The sequence below is a fragment of the Cryptomeria japonica genome, chromosome 1 (assembly GCF_030272615.1).
Source record: "Cryptomeria japonica chromosome 1, Sugi_1.0, whole genome shotgun sequence".
NCBI classification, from domain to species: domain Eukaryota; kingdom Viridiplantae; phylum Streptophyta; class Pinopsida; order Cupressales; family Cupressaceae; genus Cryptomeria; species Cryptomeria japonica.
In genome coordinates this window covers 42,984,870-43,001,971 of record NC_081405.1, presented here as the reverse complement: position 1 = coordinate 43,001,971, position 17,102 = coordinate 42,984,870, and the positions used below count along the sequence as shown (strand labels likewise).

At 38.1% G+C, this 17,102-nt stretch overlaps 1 protein-coding gene across 2 annotated transcripts in view; it reads left to right on the top strand.

Moving 5' to 3' along the window:
* LOC131027392 (uncharacterized) overlaps window positions 1-17,102 on the top strand; it is a 197,294-nt gene that overhangs the window by 84,490 nt on the left and 95,702 nt on the right. For both annotated transcript variants that reach the window (XM_057957431.2, XM_057957432.2), the window contains exon 9: window positions 14,802-14,889. In XM_057957431.2, coding sequence (XP_057813414.2) covers window positions 14,802-14,889 — 88 coding nt within the window. The remainder of the gene's footprint in view (window positions 1-14,801; window positions 14,890-17,102) is intronic.

Here is a 17,102-nt window from a genome sequence, read left to right as displayed (position 1 = left end):
CCGCCACCAAGGCACCCATCGATCTAGAGGACATCTTCTCACGAATGGATCAAGCAAAAGCTAAAGGGAAGAAGAAACCAAGAACATACTCTAAGATAACCAGGGATGAGCAAAGGAACCGCACTCTTCATATTGCCACCCCGCCCGTGGACAAGCCAGCAGATCAAATAACACTGGCAGATTATAGCATTACGACTGTCCCCATCGGACGAGCTACAAAAGAGCAGGAAAAGGAGGAATTTAAGGACTCGGTGCAGAACATACTCAGACAGCTCGAGGAAATCACTGCCGAAAAGGATATGTATCGGGCCCGTGCTGAACAAGCCGAGGGATACATCGATAAGCTCCTACGGCCATTACACAACCCCTCTGAATCCCATATTCCCCCAATAGCATTGGCGCAAAGGACCACAATTGAATTTGAAGGAATTCGGGATACCGCAAAGGCCGTCAAGGAATGGGTGCAGGACATCAAGAAAAAGGGAGAACAGATCCTCAGAGAAGTAAAGGAAATGGCTCTCCATCGAGAGCTCACTCTAGTCAGGCTGTTGGAGGTAAAGAGAGAATCCCTTCACATGCATGAAGTAGCGGCCTCTACCCTTCCCCTCATAAGAGCTCTTTTCTGGACACATACACAGATTCCCACACTGCCTGACATCCTAGATCCCCATGGCATCAGTGTTCTCAAGGAATGGTACTGGACCGTCACCATGAAGAACGACGCCCAGAAAATTATTGACAAAGAAAATGACGCATGTGAGGCAATTCTGGGGAACATGCAAGAACTAGGCAAGACCATCCTCCGATCAATGGTTTCGGGGTGGATAAATGACCTATCCGACAGTGTAATCCGGCTGGATTGGGAGGAAAGGTTGGGAGCAGATAAGGTTTCTTATTCCATTGAAGACTTGAGTTTTGCTGGTCAGTTCCATTCAGACATATTGTGCTTCGAGCGTAATCGCTCCAGCTGGAAGGACGGTTTAAGGCACGTGGACCAGTATCTCGAAGGCATGCAGTACAAAATTCGCCACCCTCCCATGCCACCTTTTAGTCTCCTCTTCCAATTATGCATCAAGTTTCAGGAATATGTTCGCAAGGAATGAGCAGCAGGTCGTGATTTATGGCGAGAATACCTGCATGGCGAAGACCAGTTTCTACAGAAAGAATGTGAAACCAAAATAGAGAAAGTAGTTTCTCAAAAATGCCTTTTTCCCTCCAAGTCTTAAAAAGTGCACTTTTGTCCCAAAAGGGTGACAGTTGACTTCTGGTCAACATATTGTAAAGTTTTTTGTATACCTTTTTTTGGATTATTCCAATTGTTGTAATTATCCTTTTTTGGGTAGTTATTGCTCCCTTGGGGTGGTTGTTGATATTTACCCCCCATTTATGGGTGTGGGTCCCCCTTTTTTGTAAGGATGAATCTGGGCCACTTGTCTAGATTAGATCTTGGCCATTCATCCATTTTTGGAAACCTATTTAAAGGGACTAGTTTTCCCTCATTTAAAAGGAAGTTCTTGGATTGTTGCGAAAGCTCTGAAGGAATTTGCAGGAATTAATACAATGGATTAAAATTACTTTCAAGTTTCCTTGTGAGTGCATGGTCTCCTTCTTCATTTAATTTTGAAAGCTCTTAATTATGTCTATTCATTTTGCACAGCAGTTTTTACCAAGCATCTGATAGAACCTCCACAGTCCATACCATTAGAGGATAGCTGATTGCTTTTTCCCTTTCCGCATGGTTAATCTGGGCTATTTTATGATTCAGTTCGATTATCAAATATATACATATCATGAATGTAGAAGTTCTAATATCGTATTTGGTAATATGAAAATCTGGTTTCTCCTTTGAAGATTGCACTAAGTTTATGCAAACATTGTGTCTGAATGACTGATGATGCTTAATTTAGTTTCCTGGAGGTGTCTGTCTGCTTGATTGAATCTGCTGTCCTAGTTAGAATTTACAGTTCTCTCTCTCCCTATCCTTCCTTTCTTTCCTCCCAATTTTATCCCTTTTTTTTAGAAATCTGCAGTCCTGCTAAATCAGCTTCAAATTAACCAACGTCACCTGAAAGAAAACCGTAAAAGGTCCCCGGGAATTTATACATGGAATTGCCAATCAAACGTAAGTCCCCTTGTGTTTCCAGCATAAACACATCAAGCCATTGAGAGATCCCGCAGTCAAGACCTGACAAAAGAAACCTTGAGGTAGTCTCCTTTGATCAAACTTAGAAAACAGCATTAGAGACTTCCTTATCTCAAGAGAGAGTAGGATAATCAGTCGGCTATTCTATTCTGCGTTGGCCGTATGGAGTTTGCAACAATGCGATTTCATCCACGTCAACAGTGACCCAGTTTCTTGCTACAATACGAGGAGTGGCGATAGGTTGGTACTCTGAAGTTGACAAAACCAAGGTCAGTACATGGATTGTCCTGAAGAAAGTGTTTCAAGCTGAATTCAAATTGCTTCGGGACGATAATGAGATCATAGCTGAAATTTATAGTACAAAGCAAAATAAACATGAAAGTGTGAGGGCGTACAATCGACGACTTAAGGAGTTGTTTGGGAAGATGGAAAACCAACCAGCCGACAGATTGAAGAAGCGCTGGTTCGTAGAGGGTTTGAAATCCTCCTTGAAGAAGAAAATGAAGGTGGTCCTCCCTACGTCCTATGAAGATGCCTATAACAGGGCCATGGACATAGAGAGTGAAGACAAAACGTCTTGGAAAAAGAAAAAGAAATCGGATGATGATTCGTCCGAGGGGAGCAACAGTGATGAGGAATCAAGCAAGAAGGTACAAGCCCTACAAAAAGATATGCATCAAATGATGAGAATTTAAAGCGTTGAAGGGAAGTAGTAGTAAAAATGAAGGGGAACTATGGTGTGCCGATTGCAAGGAAGAAGGCCACACTAAAGGCATGTGCCCTAAAAAGGCCTTCTACGACATTTGTCAGGTGTTGGGACACTCCACCAAGGAGTGCCCATATAACATGAAGACCAGAGGTGCACAAGTACTCCTTACCCAGGAGTAGCCATCAACGGCCACGGCAACGACCACCCCACAGCAGCTGGCCAACACAACTACATCATTGGGTGGCTATAAAAATAACCGGAGGGGAGGAAAAAACAACAACAATAATAGCCGTCGGATACAGTATGATGCCAAAGGCCGACCAATGATTCAATGTCGAGCCTGTAGCGAATGGGGACATTTTGCCAGGGATTGCTTGAAGGGAGAAAGTTCACAACACCTGTGCAGATGGTGCGGTCCATGTGAACACGATGATGGGAATTGCCTGAAGTCAGGGGTGAACTTGTTGACTATCGACAGAACGAAGGAAGAGGAGACTGTTGGCAGTTGACACTCATTTGATTGGTTTCATATGTTGTCATTGATGGCAACATGTTTCGGCTTCATTCCTTGGTTTGGTTGCGTTGGGACCTTTTTCACACATCGCCCCATTGAAGATGGGGATCCTCTCCTTTCCTGCTTTCTAGGGTTTTTGTTAGTGCCCGTGGCCTTCCGCCTTAGTTCTGCTGGGTTTTGTCTAGTTTTGAACGGTTTGAGTCCCAGAGATTGAAAGTCAGTTTGTGCAAGCCAAGTGAAAACAGAGTCCGGACACCGTCAAAGTGCCTAGAAAGGCCAAAGGACAAAGAATGCAATTGATTTGAACGAATTTGGACAACTTTCTATTTTTAGAAAGCTTGCTTTTTTTTCTTTTTTCCTATTTTTTAGGAAGTTTCGTTTTTGGCATTTTTAGCCCAATCCCCGGTATGGCTATTTTTAGAAAGTTTTCCCTATTTTTAGGGATGTCTTCTTTTTGCTTTTTCGGAATGGGGACCTAGGGTTTGCACTGGTGGCATTGGCATGCATCGAAAGCTATCGAAAATTTTCAAGTTTTGACCCAAAAAGCTAAGTTCCTACATTTTAGGGGGTCATGACACTTCAGATGGTTTGCCTGAGTATGGATTTCAAATTTCAAGTCAATCTGGTTAAAATTGAAGAAATTGTGAAATCTTGAAATGTTCCAAATATTTTCCAAGTCTGGCTAATCATGGATTGATGGTGAGTGTTATGGCAAGAAGCTGAAAAGTCCGCCCTATGGAGAGAGGTAAAAAGTCCTCTTTGGTAGTACTTGCAAACAAGAAAAGTCCGCCCTCTTCATGGTTGAGTTCCAAGTCTTCCAAAAGTCCAAGCATGATTATGGAGATGCCCACAAAGTCCGCTTTGTTGATAGTCTTGAGCTTCCAAAAGTCCGCCTTCTTGGTCTCTCCAAAGTCCGCCTTGGAGCATAAGGTAGAAAGTCCGCCCAAGTTACATACCTCCAAAAGTCCGCCTTGGAGGTAGTCTTCAAAGTCCGCCTTGATGATCTCTCCAAACTCCGCCCAAGGTGATGATGAATGGATGTCTATGAAAGTCCGCCCTTGAAGCATGTGTCTCAAACTCCGCCATGATGGTGATCTCTTGAAAGTCCGCCCAAGTTGTGGTCTCACAAAGTCCGCCCTGTGGAGAGGGATAGAAAGTCCGCCCTATGGAGAGAGCTAAAAAGTCCGCCCAATGGAGATGCCTAAAAAGTCCGCCCATGAAAGAGGTCAAAGGAGGCAAGAAAGTCCGCTTTAGGGTGGGAAGATAGCATAACACAAGGCTCAAAAGAAGAGAACATAGACTATGTAGAAGTTGTATGGTGAGAAGCTCAAGAATCTAGGAGCCATCTCCATGATTCAACAACCATAGAAGCACAAAAGAGATTTATCTTTTTTTAGTTGATTCAGAAGCAAGTCCTGCATGAACTTTTTCCTTAGTAGATTTTGACTATTTTGAATGGGAAGAAGCTGACTCAGACATTCTAGAAGGTAGATCAATATTGTTTCTCTTAAAAAGATGTTTCTGTTCATCAATATCCTTCTTATAACAATAATTTTTTTTATGTACAGTCTTTTTGTAAAATGTACAACAAAAGTACCAAAATTGAAAATTACAATTGATGACTATACAGTCATTGATGATTTTTATGTTGTGAAGCTGGGTGATACAAATGCTATACTTGTTATTTTTTATGTTGTGAAGTTTTCAAACAATGGAATTCATGTTCAAGGTAGAGGGCAATAAAGTGGTATTTAGGGGACTATTCGATGAAGCTCCTTGAGTTGTATCAGCCAAGAGGATGGAGAGCATATTTAGGCATGGAGATATTGCTTGGGCCGTACAGTGTCTTATTTCCTCCAAATTTTTGAGCAACAAGCCTAAGTATTATCATGATGACTTAGAACCGATTTTGGATAGGCATAGTATAGTTTTTGGGGACATACCACCAGGGAGGCCACCAACCAAAGGATTTGAACACACTATTGAGTTAGAAGAGGGTGCAAAACCTATCATCACAACATCATACCGGCACCCCAAGAAGTTCATGGATGAAATTGAGAAATCTATCGAGGAATTACCTGAAATGAGACATATAAGGCCTAGCTCAAAACCATTTGCATCTTCAATGATGTTGGTAAAGAAAAAGGATGGAAGTCTCCAAAAGTGCATGGACTACCAAGCCTTAAACAAAAGAAACAATCTAAGAATTCCAAGCAGGGGAGACCGTAATAACCCCATCTGATCTCTAAAGCCAATTGAGCAAGGGAAATATCATAGTCCAAAGGCATCGCAAGCTAGGATGTCTTATGCATTAATTAGTTAGTAACAAACCTATCACTGTCCAAGAAGAGAGTAAATAGTTCAATTAAACGATGTTGTTAAGAATAAGACTGATTAAGGGAAGGGGCATAATTAATTACATTGTTTGCAAAAGAAATGGTTGTGGGAGATACAACTCCTCACATCATGCCCATTCGAGGGACATAAGGAGAGGACTGTGGATTCTCAAGAAAGCGTGTAGTTTGGCTTTTGTATATTCATTCCAGATTTGGAGAACTCATTAAGAACAAGCAGCCGAGTCAAGGTGGTATTCACCCATCTGTAGCAAGGCCAAGAATGCATTTGTATAGAGTAAACTAAACAGAGAAGGCATCAAGTCATGGCAAGCTTACAATGAGACTTATCAAGAATAGCAATCAGAATCAGAACTCAAAGTCTACTATACCCAATCCATAGAATCCTTAGTCATCACAAGCTTACAAAGAGACTTATCAAGAATAGTGATCAGAATCAGAAGTCAAAGTCTACCATACCCAATCCATAGTCATCCAATTGCATGGTCCTAATTCACCATTCAGAAATAGTGATCAAATTAGTAAGGGATCAGAGATTATACTCTTTCTTATACTGACTGTAAATCAAGTGCAGCATAAAGACTCACTGGATCTCTTGTATGAGACATAATCACAGTCCATCTTCTTAATTGGAATCTATATTTCACTTGGAGCAATATTTAGAAATTTGTATCAGAAATTACTGTCTATTAGAATACTTCACATTCACTTTGCTTATCCGATTGGAGTACTCCTGATATAAGGCTTATGTAGTAATATTTCCATTATACATTTCCATAAAAACTATAAGCATAATTAACTCAATAAATTGCAAAATTAGAGAAGATATCACAAGGGACATTACAGATTTGGATGAAATAAAAGGCGATTTTGACTTTCTTGAATGCTGTGAATTCAATGGTGAGTTCAGTTTTGTTCCAGTAAGCTCCAAAATACCTGCACTGAAAAGCAAGAGATAGGAAATCCCCCAGAAACTGAACTTCTTTCAACTGTTTCTAATTCTCTAGGTCATCATTGGATGCAAAAGAAGATCATACTTTGCTCTTAAGAACAAAATGACTCTAAATTTCCTAAAAAGTTGCTAACCTACAAGTCACAACTAGCTCTGATACCTTGTTAGATTTAGTTGTGAAGCCACCCAAGATCAAAATTATTGAAGGAAAGCAAGACAAGAATCTAGAGATGAACAAAACTCAACACTCCCTTAGGAATAAATTAACACTCATAATCAAGTGAACTAGTGAACTTAGCATAGGGAGAGGTGAGGGCTGTTTATATAGCAAAGTAGGAGCAAATAATTCCAAGGGGAGTAATAACTACTATCTGCCCAAAATAGGTGGAAGTTTTACCTAGTTAGTTAATGCTAGATTATATGGTTATGCCAACTTAGGTAAGGACAAACAAATGGTTATTTGAGGTGGCTAATAAATTCAAAAGAGGGTGTGAGACTCAACTACCTAAAGGTGGGTGTGAGTGGCACATGTAATTGAAGGATTATGACGTGTCCTCAATATAATCTAAGCAAGCTTAATAATGTGTGTAGGAAAAACAAATATTCGCCAACATAAGAAAAATAAAAACCTACTAACATTATTTAGCTCATTAAATAAAATAGTAAAACCATAAAAATCGAGAACTTCAACAATTAATTAAATATTACCATTAATGGACCCACGTCTACATTGCTTCATAATTAGAAGGAAAGATAAAATAAAAGATAGGCAAAACCCTCAGTAGGTTTTGGTAGAACAACTATTGATCAAAGGACCCCAAGTTTGGCTTAATTGAAGCCTTTCAGGTTTGTTAAGATTGTTCTAGTGACGAGCTATCTCAAGTGAGTCATCTACTTTCTCTTCATGTAGTTTCTCACATTTGAGATCATTACTAAATTATCTTGCAATATGTGATACTTAGTAGCCTTTGAATGCTTTGAAAGATCCCAATGGATCCTTTTGCTGTTGCTGCTGTAAATTCTTAATTAAACATACTATATTTTGTAATTTTCCGGTGATCTTATAGAATAGACAAAAGTTGCAGAAAGGGATTGTTTCTTTTTGGGTTTTGATGTTATAATAAGTAAAGTAACTGATAAATAGCAACAATTGTGAAATAAAACAGTAAACAATGTTCATATGTAAGAACACTTAAGCAATCTGAAAATACTGCAAATCATACCAGGCAAATAACCTAGTTTTGTATTCAGCAAGAATCCATACATTTATTTAGAGCTGTTCTCAATCTGGATTGATGCTAGATGGAGGAATACTACTGGCAATAAACAAGGAAGACCAAATAAGCTGAATACAACCCTTCAATCCAACATGCAAACAAGGCGTGGTTGCAAAGGAGGCGTGGAAGTTGCTGCAAATCACGTGCCAGCTGAAATAGACTAGACACCCTGTTGAAACCCCCAATATGCACGCTGAATCTTCAGGATCAAGAAGATGTGTCTTCTACCTCTGAGAATCTCTATGCAATCTTGGATAAATACACTGTCAACTCCTGCTGAGGGCTACGTCCCAGCAAGCTTAGACCTAGGGTTTGCGTCCCAGACCAAAATCACTCTTCTAGAGCAATTCCCAAATTCGCAAGTTTCAAAATGATCAAAGATGCTATCAATTAGGTTTTCATCTCCTTATAACTCCTTTCCCTTTGCAAATCGAACCCTAAAGAATAATAAAGCTTGCGCTTTATAATTAAAGTGACACTTTCCCAATTATGGCGTCAAACTATAGAAAAATATCACTTTATTGCAAATAAATAGCTTCAAGCATCCAAAAAGACTGCGGGAGGAGGTGAGAATCATGTAGCAAAGTTCAAGACCTTTCCAACGAGCTATAACACATAGGCATATCATACCAGATGAAGCCAAAAACCCCTTATTACTCCGAAATGGCTATATACATAGCCTTATTTTAATTTATTTAATCGCTAACTTAGGAAATATTTAAATATATTAAAATATGTCCATATATCCAATAATAGCCCAAATAACCAACCAAGCATGAATCTGACTTTGTCACTTGTTTGTGACTAATGCTAGACAAGATGGGCCAACTGGCAGTCCCATCCCTAAAATCTAGGGATGCTCCTAGAAACTAGGAAACACACCCAATCTTCCTGAAACTGAAACCATGGTATGGTCCCGTGGAACCTCAAATATGGAAACTGCCACAACCTCCTAAAAAGTAGGGAATCTCCCTAAAATCAAGGAACTGCTCCCAACGGCCCACAAACTGCCTGAAACACCAACTCCCGATATTGAATACCCTGTGTGAGTCTCTATCCACCACTGCCAGCCTACGGGATCCAAATAATAGATCATCCCACTACTCTTCTCCTGTCACCTAGAAAGGGGACATTACATGCTTGGCCAAACTGAGTTAGTGGTTCCATAGCTTCTAATTTTGGCACTATGCTCTTCATGAGGTCTAGTTTAGGCTTAGACTTAATTTAACTTTATAACTTTATAATTTATGATTATTAAAATTAAAAGCATTGGACATATCAAATATCAAGATAACTACATCCATTGACAAAACTAAAAATAGTAGCACTAACAAATAGGTTATTGGGTGCCTAGACTGACTTACTAAAAGTATTAAGTATGAGAAAACTAACCAAAACTACTCCTAAATAGGGCGTTATGCATTTCTCAACCACCCGAGATCATTAGAAAACCTGTCACCACCAATTGCTGGATCAAATTGTCATCATGAGCTCCGTAAGCCTAACTTATTAGCCTAAGGGAACCTGTTGAATAGGCTAATATTCCACCATGCAGTGTGCTTAGTGTAGTCAGCGTACAATGCCTATTGTTATGTTTGATAATATTGGTTATCCGGCAATGTATTAATTGTCCAACTTAAGTTGTTGTCACTCTTGGATACTGTTAACGTGTATTTTGTACACTATCAAACACAGAATAAAATACCTAAAGGGTACCTTATCCTCTCTTGAATAAAGTCTCTGAATGCTGAAGATATTGCGAAAAGGATCAATCGGGATGACTTCAAGGTTCTTCGTTGTAGGATCTCTACGTGTGGATAAGCTCTGTGTGGTATGACGTGATTTGCTGGAATCACAAGGGGACTTACACTTGATGATTGAACGTCTGATTTGCTTTGAATATTGCTGGAACACAGGCTTTTGCTAGCTTTGATTTGAAAAAAAGGAAAAAAGACGAGGGCAAGGAAAGGATCTAATCCTAACACTAAGAATGTAAGAGCAATGAATGATCTTTGATGAAATTCTAACTAAGTCTTGTTTTGACATCCCAGGACCATCTCCACAAGGTTAGTGCGATCTTCGAAGGAAAGCTTTATGATGTTCAAATCATCACTGCAGGCATAGACACCATCAGGCTGGTGCATATCAATGAAGAAGCGACAATTGAAGTTAAGCTTAAGCTGAATGATTCCAGTTGACTACACAAGGCAAGTCTGTAATCAACAAACTGCTAGTAGTATGGATATACGAATTTCACCATCAATCAAGCATATTTCATCCACTCATCTAATAACATGAAATCAAATATGAGAAGTATAGAGACCATGCAAATTGTCAAATCGACCCATAAATTTCACCATTTCTTCAATGAAGTTTTACAAGTCTCTTACAACAACATCTTGGCAACAATCTTTGCCTTCTCTCTCTACTCTACTCTAATTGCTATTCTATCAACTAGCTAATCACCTTCTAACTACTCTCTATCTGTCTTCTATTAACTGCCTTCTATTATATCCTTTACAAATGAAGAGCTGGGACTTATATAGTGTCCATAATACAATTCGATGGCTAAGATCAATTTGAGATCAATGGCCAAGATTCAATAATGAAAACCCTAATTAGGGTTTGTTACAACCATTACATAACATTTAATGCTTGACCAATGATAAAATTATATCTTTAGGACACATGTCTTCTTTAGAAAATTCCACCAATGGATAGCTGGGGTAGGTACATCGAAGTTTGTGCCATCTCCCATGAGTTAGGTACATCGAATCTGGACATGCTGAGGTGGATCAATCCGACTGGAGGAATGATGACTAGGATGCCGACTCATCTGACACTTGGTTGATGCCAATTTGATGTTGCTAAGAAGCTAGCTTTAATTAACTCTTTTGGAACTATCTGCTTCTTCAACGAACCCTTGCTCTAACTTCCTTTGTCTTTGATGTACAGGATGATTGATGTACCTTGCCTTGGAATGCTGGATTGGAAGAAGTCATTCCTGATGATGCCGGATCGAAGAAGGCCATCCTTGTCGATGCTAGACTGGAGGAGGTCGCCCTTATCCTTGCTTGATCGTCCTTGATGAGAACCTGCCGACTTGTAGATCCTCCGGGCTTTGGAATCGCCAGCTTGATACCTACACAACATTTCAAAATTAGTAATATATCTTGAAGTCTAGAAATTAAACTTAAAAGGAAGATTTAAGATTTTAATTAGGAAACTTCATGATAAATCTTGAGTTATCATTTCCTAATTAACCATGCAATACTTAGATTTTTCAAAACAAATGTTCAAAATTCAAATCTTCAACAATGGTGTTAAGATGATTTCGCCATAGCTCCTCTTGAGTTTTAAACTCTAAGAAATGATGTAAAAAAAATAGATTTCGCTAGGCAAAGTGTAGATCAAAGCCTTCTCTTGAGTACTTAACTACAAAACCTTGAAAAATGAAGGAAGAAGACCGGATTTTGTTGGGCAAGATTTATAGTCCTCCCTTGGATGAAGTACGCCTCCTTTAGCCTTCAAAAGAGCTTCACCTTCCACTAGCTTCTCCAAAATCTGGAAATTCACCTTCGAACTTGCTTAATTTCTCCTTCAATCTTCTGGATTTCGCTCCTCAAAATATGCTCTTCAAGTTCGCATGAGAGATAATGCAAGAATTATTTGAATTTGCTAAAGAACTTCTCCCATTATATAGAGCGCTTACCTTGATTCTTGTTGAGGCCGACTTAGCAATTAAGCCTTAAAATAAAATAAAAAACCCACCAAGAAGAAGGCCGACTTGATAAATAAAGACAAAATAATGCCTTGTGCGCTCAACCTTTAATCTTTTAATTATTTAAATTAATTTTAATACCTCTAAGATGTTTATTTTGATTATTTCAAGGTACAAAATTAATTTATTAAATTGAAATGCCTTTAATTTAATGTGAATTTGATTTAATCTTCCAAAGGCTTTGAAGTGAGCAAATTTGGTGAATTTTAAGAATATCAACGCTCAAACAATATAAAAATGAAGGATATCACCAATTTCGCCTTGGACCCTTGGTGAGGGTCAAGAGCGATTTTTCAATCTAGACCTTGCATACCTCCCTTTTTTCGCCCAAAACTTCATCTAGACATTTAAATGGCATTTTTAACTGGAGTTTTGAGTTTGATTTCATTTGATCTCTAGGAGGATAGTACTATTAGGACTTTTTCGCCCTGGACCCTTGGTGAGGGTCAGGAGCGATTTTTCAATTTTGCTCTGAATCCTTCATCTTTTAATTTTCAATTCTCCTTGTGGGGTAAGCAATGATCTCCTTTACTCGTTCCATGCATGCTTGATTTGCTTTTGCAATGCGAAATAGGGGCTTCAAAGATTTTCGCCCTGGGCCCTCAGTAAGGGTCAGGAGCGACTTTTGCAAATTAGGCTAGGATCATCAAGCTCTGGAGGTAAATCCTTGTTCATCACGTTTTGGAGGACCTTTCCACCTTAGCACAACCTTGCCTTAGCGCAATTTTGAAGGGAAGTTGTTGGTTTTGCAAATTTCGCCCTGGGCCTTCAGTGAGGGTCAGGAGCGATTTTGAGTCTTTTGCACAAATTCTTGATCATTCCAACTTCAAATTACTCTTAAGGCGTAGAACATCATACTTCACTCCCTACTGAGTCTTGAGAACAAAAATATCATCTCGAAATGCAAGGAAAATGGGCATACTTGGAAATTTCGCCCTGGACCTTCAGAGAGGGTCAGGAGCGATTTTTCCCATTGTCATCAAAATTTGCACTCTTAGCATCTCAATTCCACTTCAAGGCATTTCAAACACCATTTCTAACTTGTGCCTAGGCTTAGCTTTGCTCAATTTTGGAGAAAAAGGTTGGATATTAGGTTTTTCACCCTGGGCCCTCAGAGAGGGTTAGGAGCGATTTTGCAAATTCAAGCTTATCCATCTTTTGTTAGCCCTCCAAATTTTCTTCAATGGGTAAAACATACCTCTACGCATTCATTCCAACCATAAAAATTGCTTTGACCTTGCAAGAAAAATGTACTTTTGAGAATTTCGCTCTGGGCCTTCAGAGAGGGTTAGGGGCGATTTTCTCTTTGTTGCCCAAAATTCACCATTTTTCAAACCTTCAAACTTTCAAATGCATCCAGTAACGTCCAATCTTCTCTCCGGGAAACCCTGCACAAAACAAGTTAGCCAAAATTAGCGAGAAATAAACTTGAACAACATTTTCGCCCTGGACCTTCAGCAAGGGTCAGGAGCGAAATTTACAATCTAGGCTAAATTGCTCAATCTTTTAGTTTCAAACCACTTCACAGGGCAAGGTAAGATCATTTTCAAGGCCAGGAACAAGGTTTCAAATTCAAGCGAGTTGGCAAACGAAATCTACAATGAATTTCGCTCTGGACCCTCAGCAAGGGTCAGGAGCGAAATTTCTAATCTTGGAAAAAAATTCATCATTTCAAAGTTTTCAAATATTTCCAATTTTCCTTTCAAAATGCCTTGCAAGTCAACATTTGGTCAAATAAGGCAAGAAATGAGTCCTAGATTGATTTTTGCCCTAGACCCTCAAGAAGGGTCAGGAGCGAGATTCACTTTGGACCTCCTGAGAGGGTCAGGAGCGAAATTTGACTTTTTTGAACTTTCCGACAGGATAATTTTATGGAATATAACATTTAAATATAAGTGACTTATACTTTAAGTTATATTCCATATATACTTTCAGGATGTTTGAGAGTGGTTTCAGACCTCCAGGAGCCATATTGCAAAATCTAGTTTTTGGAGGTTTTTCAGTTTCCAGACTTAGCCAAATTTCAGGATCAGGACTTCACTCCAGCAGGACCTGCCATCCTATTGATCTCCCCGACAGCACTCATCTTGCAAAGGCTAACAGACAAAACCCTAAAAGACCTAAAAAGACAAACCCTAGAAAGCAAAAAGAAGGGGTCCCCATTTGCAATGGGGCGATGTGTGAAACGGTCACAACGGATACTTATAAGTGTCAGTTGATGGTTGTGTTCCTCTTGGCAACCGTCGGGTCCTTTAAATATATTGTGTACGTCAAGGAAGGTAGTATGATAGAGTTGGATCAATTGTAATCCTTGGCTGACCATCTTTTGTCTTCTTCTCTATAATAATTTCATGTGCGAATACAGATATATTTTACTCATGTATCTGGTATGCAGTGTCATCTTTATTGTTACTTTCTATATTTAATTTATCAGATATAGCAGTAAACACTTAGGAAGGGGACATTACAGCAAGGAGTAATTACAATCCCAACAAAATGTATTGTATAGTTTTTTTAGTTGGATTCCTAGGGGTAGCATCCACGTTCACTTGGTGCAAGAGGTAAATCAAAACACAAAATTCTGACAAAATACATAGCAAGCATATAGTACAAAAGGTTCTGTTAGTTCTGGTAGAGAACAGGTTGGAAAATTTTATGAAAAAAGAAAAGGGGATGGAGCAATTTGCATCCATGTTTGCTAGATAAGCATGAAAATCTGACAATCGTAGAAGCGAATAAAGACAAAGTTTGACAAAACATCAGGAAGACTTTGGAAACACCGTGACAAACATGTTGTAGGAAATTTGATAGTATCCCTCAAATTTACTGAGAGGACGATAACATTTGGAACAATACCCTGTTCATCTTGTGCATTAAACCCTGAAGAATATTCTGGATATAAGATTTTGCTTTGATTTCTAAAATGTCATTGTTTGTTCTTCTTGCTTGCAATGTTTTTTCTTCGTTATTTTATTAAAAGTGTTACAAGTATTCTCTTTGTTTATGTTGAATTTATTTTCTATGGAGCATACATTTCATAGATTGTAACTTGTGATAGTTAAATGATACAGCTGCTTGATACTGGGCTTTTTCATGCTGATCCACATCCTGGAAACATGATTCGGACTCCAGATGGAAAATTAGCTATTCTCGACTTTGGTATTTACTTATCTGTTATTCTTAAGTCTAGTTAAAAAATGTTCTGAATAGACAAGAATGGTAATTACGGTTGTCCAGAAATGAAATTTTTTCTTCTTATGTCTGCCATCAGTTGGTGAATTATAAATGGTAATCAATTTTTAATTTCCATCTTGTTTAGTTGATGAATTGCTTTCTTGCTGTTCATGTTTTGTTGATTTCAATTTTTCATACACCTCAGCTTGTTTTGTGAGTATTTCTAGCAGGCGAGTTGAAATTAAAATGTTTTTCTTATTAAGGCAAATGTTTTTCTTGCTAAAATAATCATTTGTACATAGTTTGTGTAGCCTTCAGGGTTAGTGGTGTGTTGGTGTTCATACTATTTAGCATTGGTGACGGAGATGCATGAGGTTAAAAAACATACAAAAAGTGAGTTTACCTTAAAGGAAAAATCTTTGAAATGCCTGGCTATATTTATGATATTCTTGCGTAGTCCCCATAGTGTCATCTCTTAAAAGACTTTCACTATTTTCTAATAATTGATGTTTCTTTTCCTTTTAGAGATTCACTTTTCCATCCATTGTTGTTATGGCTTCTTGGAATATGAAAGAATATTTGCAAAAACTAATAAACAAAATTCTTAACATTAAGCACAGGTTTACATGAGAGAAATATGTATTAATAGTGAGGAGCTTCTATGTATTGTATATACATTGCTAACCGTGTAGCATTATAACCCCCATGAATGTTATCTTAACTTAGACCGTTCTCAAGTTTACTCCACTGACTTACAACTTCGAGTATATCTGTACATATTCATCATCCAAAGATGATTATTGTTGCAACACTTTCCCTAGTAATCATTGGAAAGATGTAGTCAATGATAGTACCACTGTTAGATTGGCATCTTCCACTACAATACTTTTCCATATTTAGTGCTAAAGAAATCCTCTCTGTTGATCCACATTTATAGTGTAATCTCTGAGAATCCTTTCCTGTTACACAAGTAAAATGCAACTAATATTCCTTAAGCTGAACCTTCCTGAATTTGATGAATTATATCACTTGTTTTTGTAATCAGAATCCTGTTTCATGTTTATGATATTACACAATAGATGTACTTTCATGTTTCTTTTCAATATTTTGTTTACCTTTTTCTTTCTCTTTCTTGATTCAATTGCTTTCACCTTATTCTCATTATCAGTTCCATTAATCCATTCTTCTTGTATGAGCAATTCTACCAATGTTTCAAACTTCATCACGTCTTTTACTTTCACTGTTATCTTGAATATTTTTAGTGAATTTGGAAGACTTTTTAATGTAATTGAAAAACTCTCTATATTATCAGCCTTTCAAACATAATCTCTATGTAATTGATCCTATGCATTAACTTTCTCAAATGGTAGGAGACAGATTTCTCTCTCATTCTCACTTTGACTGGTTATCATTCTTGTGCACAAGTCTTGATGTGTTTTCTGTCTTGTGCAATGTGTAATTGGTTCACACCTTTCTAGCATTGCCGTCTTTTTTAATGTTTGGAATAATATCATCACATACTAAGAAGCTTCTAGTTACCTATGCTTTCAAATATCTTTATATTTACAACAATTTCTTCATTGTTTCCTCATTTTTTGTTTTTATATTCCTAAAAAATGAAAACTCATTTATACATCAGTGCTGTTCTCATTTTGTGCTTCTAGATTGTGTAACTTTTCTTATTGATCTTATGTTGATGCATGGTTTGACATTCCAACTAGTGGAATGATTTGTTCTTGTAAAAGGGAAAAGCACTCTCGAGGGCTCGTGAAACCCATTAAGGCTGCTTAGTAAACCCAAAGGTTTATGAATCTGTTTCTTTACAATTAGCTGTTGGTTTCCTAGAAAAGTGAGTTTGCAGTTATTTATTTAGAGTGTACCGCAACTTATCTGCAAGAGAAAATCCATCAATTTTTGTATCTTGAAAAGAGGAAAGAGTCATTGTTGAAACCCAAAGACAATAAAATCTTATCTAACTTTATGCTAATCATAAACTAACCAGATTTTAAAAAGGACAAAAGGAGATGCAGGTTAAGGGAGAAGAGGAACGAGAAAAGAAATGGAAGACAAGATGACGAACATATGTTAAGCTATTTAAGCTATTAGAGGTTCTTTTAGCATCATCAAGTCCCATGAATCCTTCAACCAACAAAATAGCAACCAAACCTATCAAAATCTACTTGCAGAACTGGTGAAAT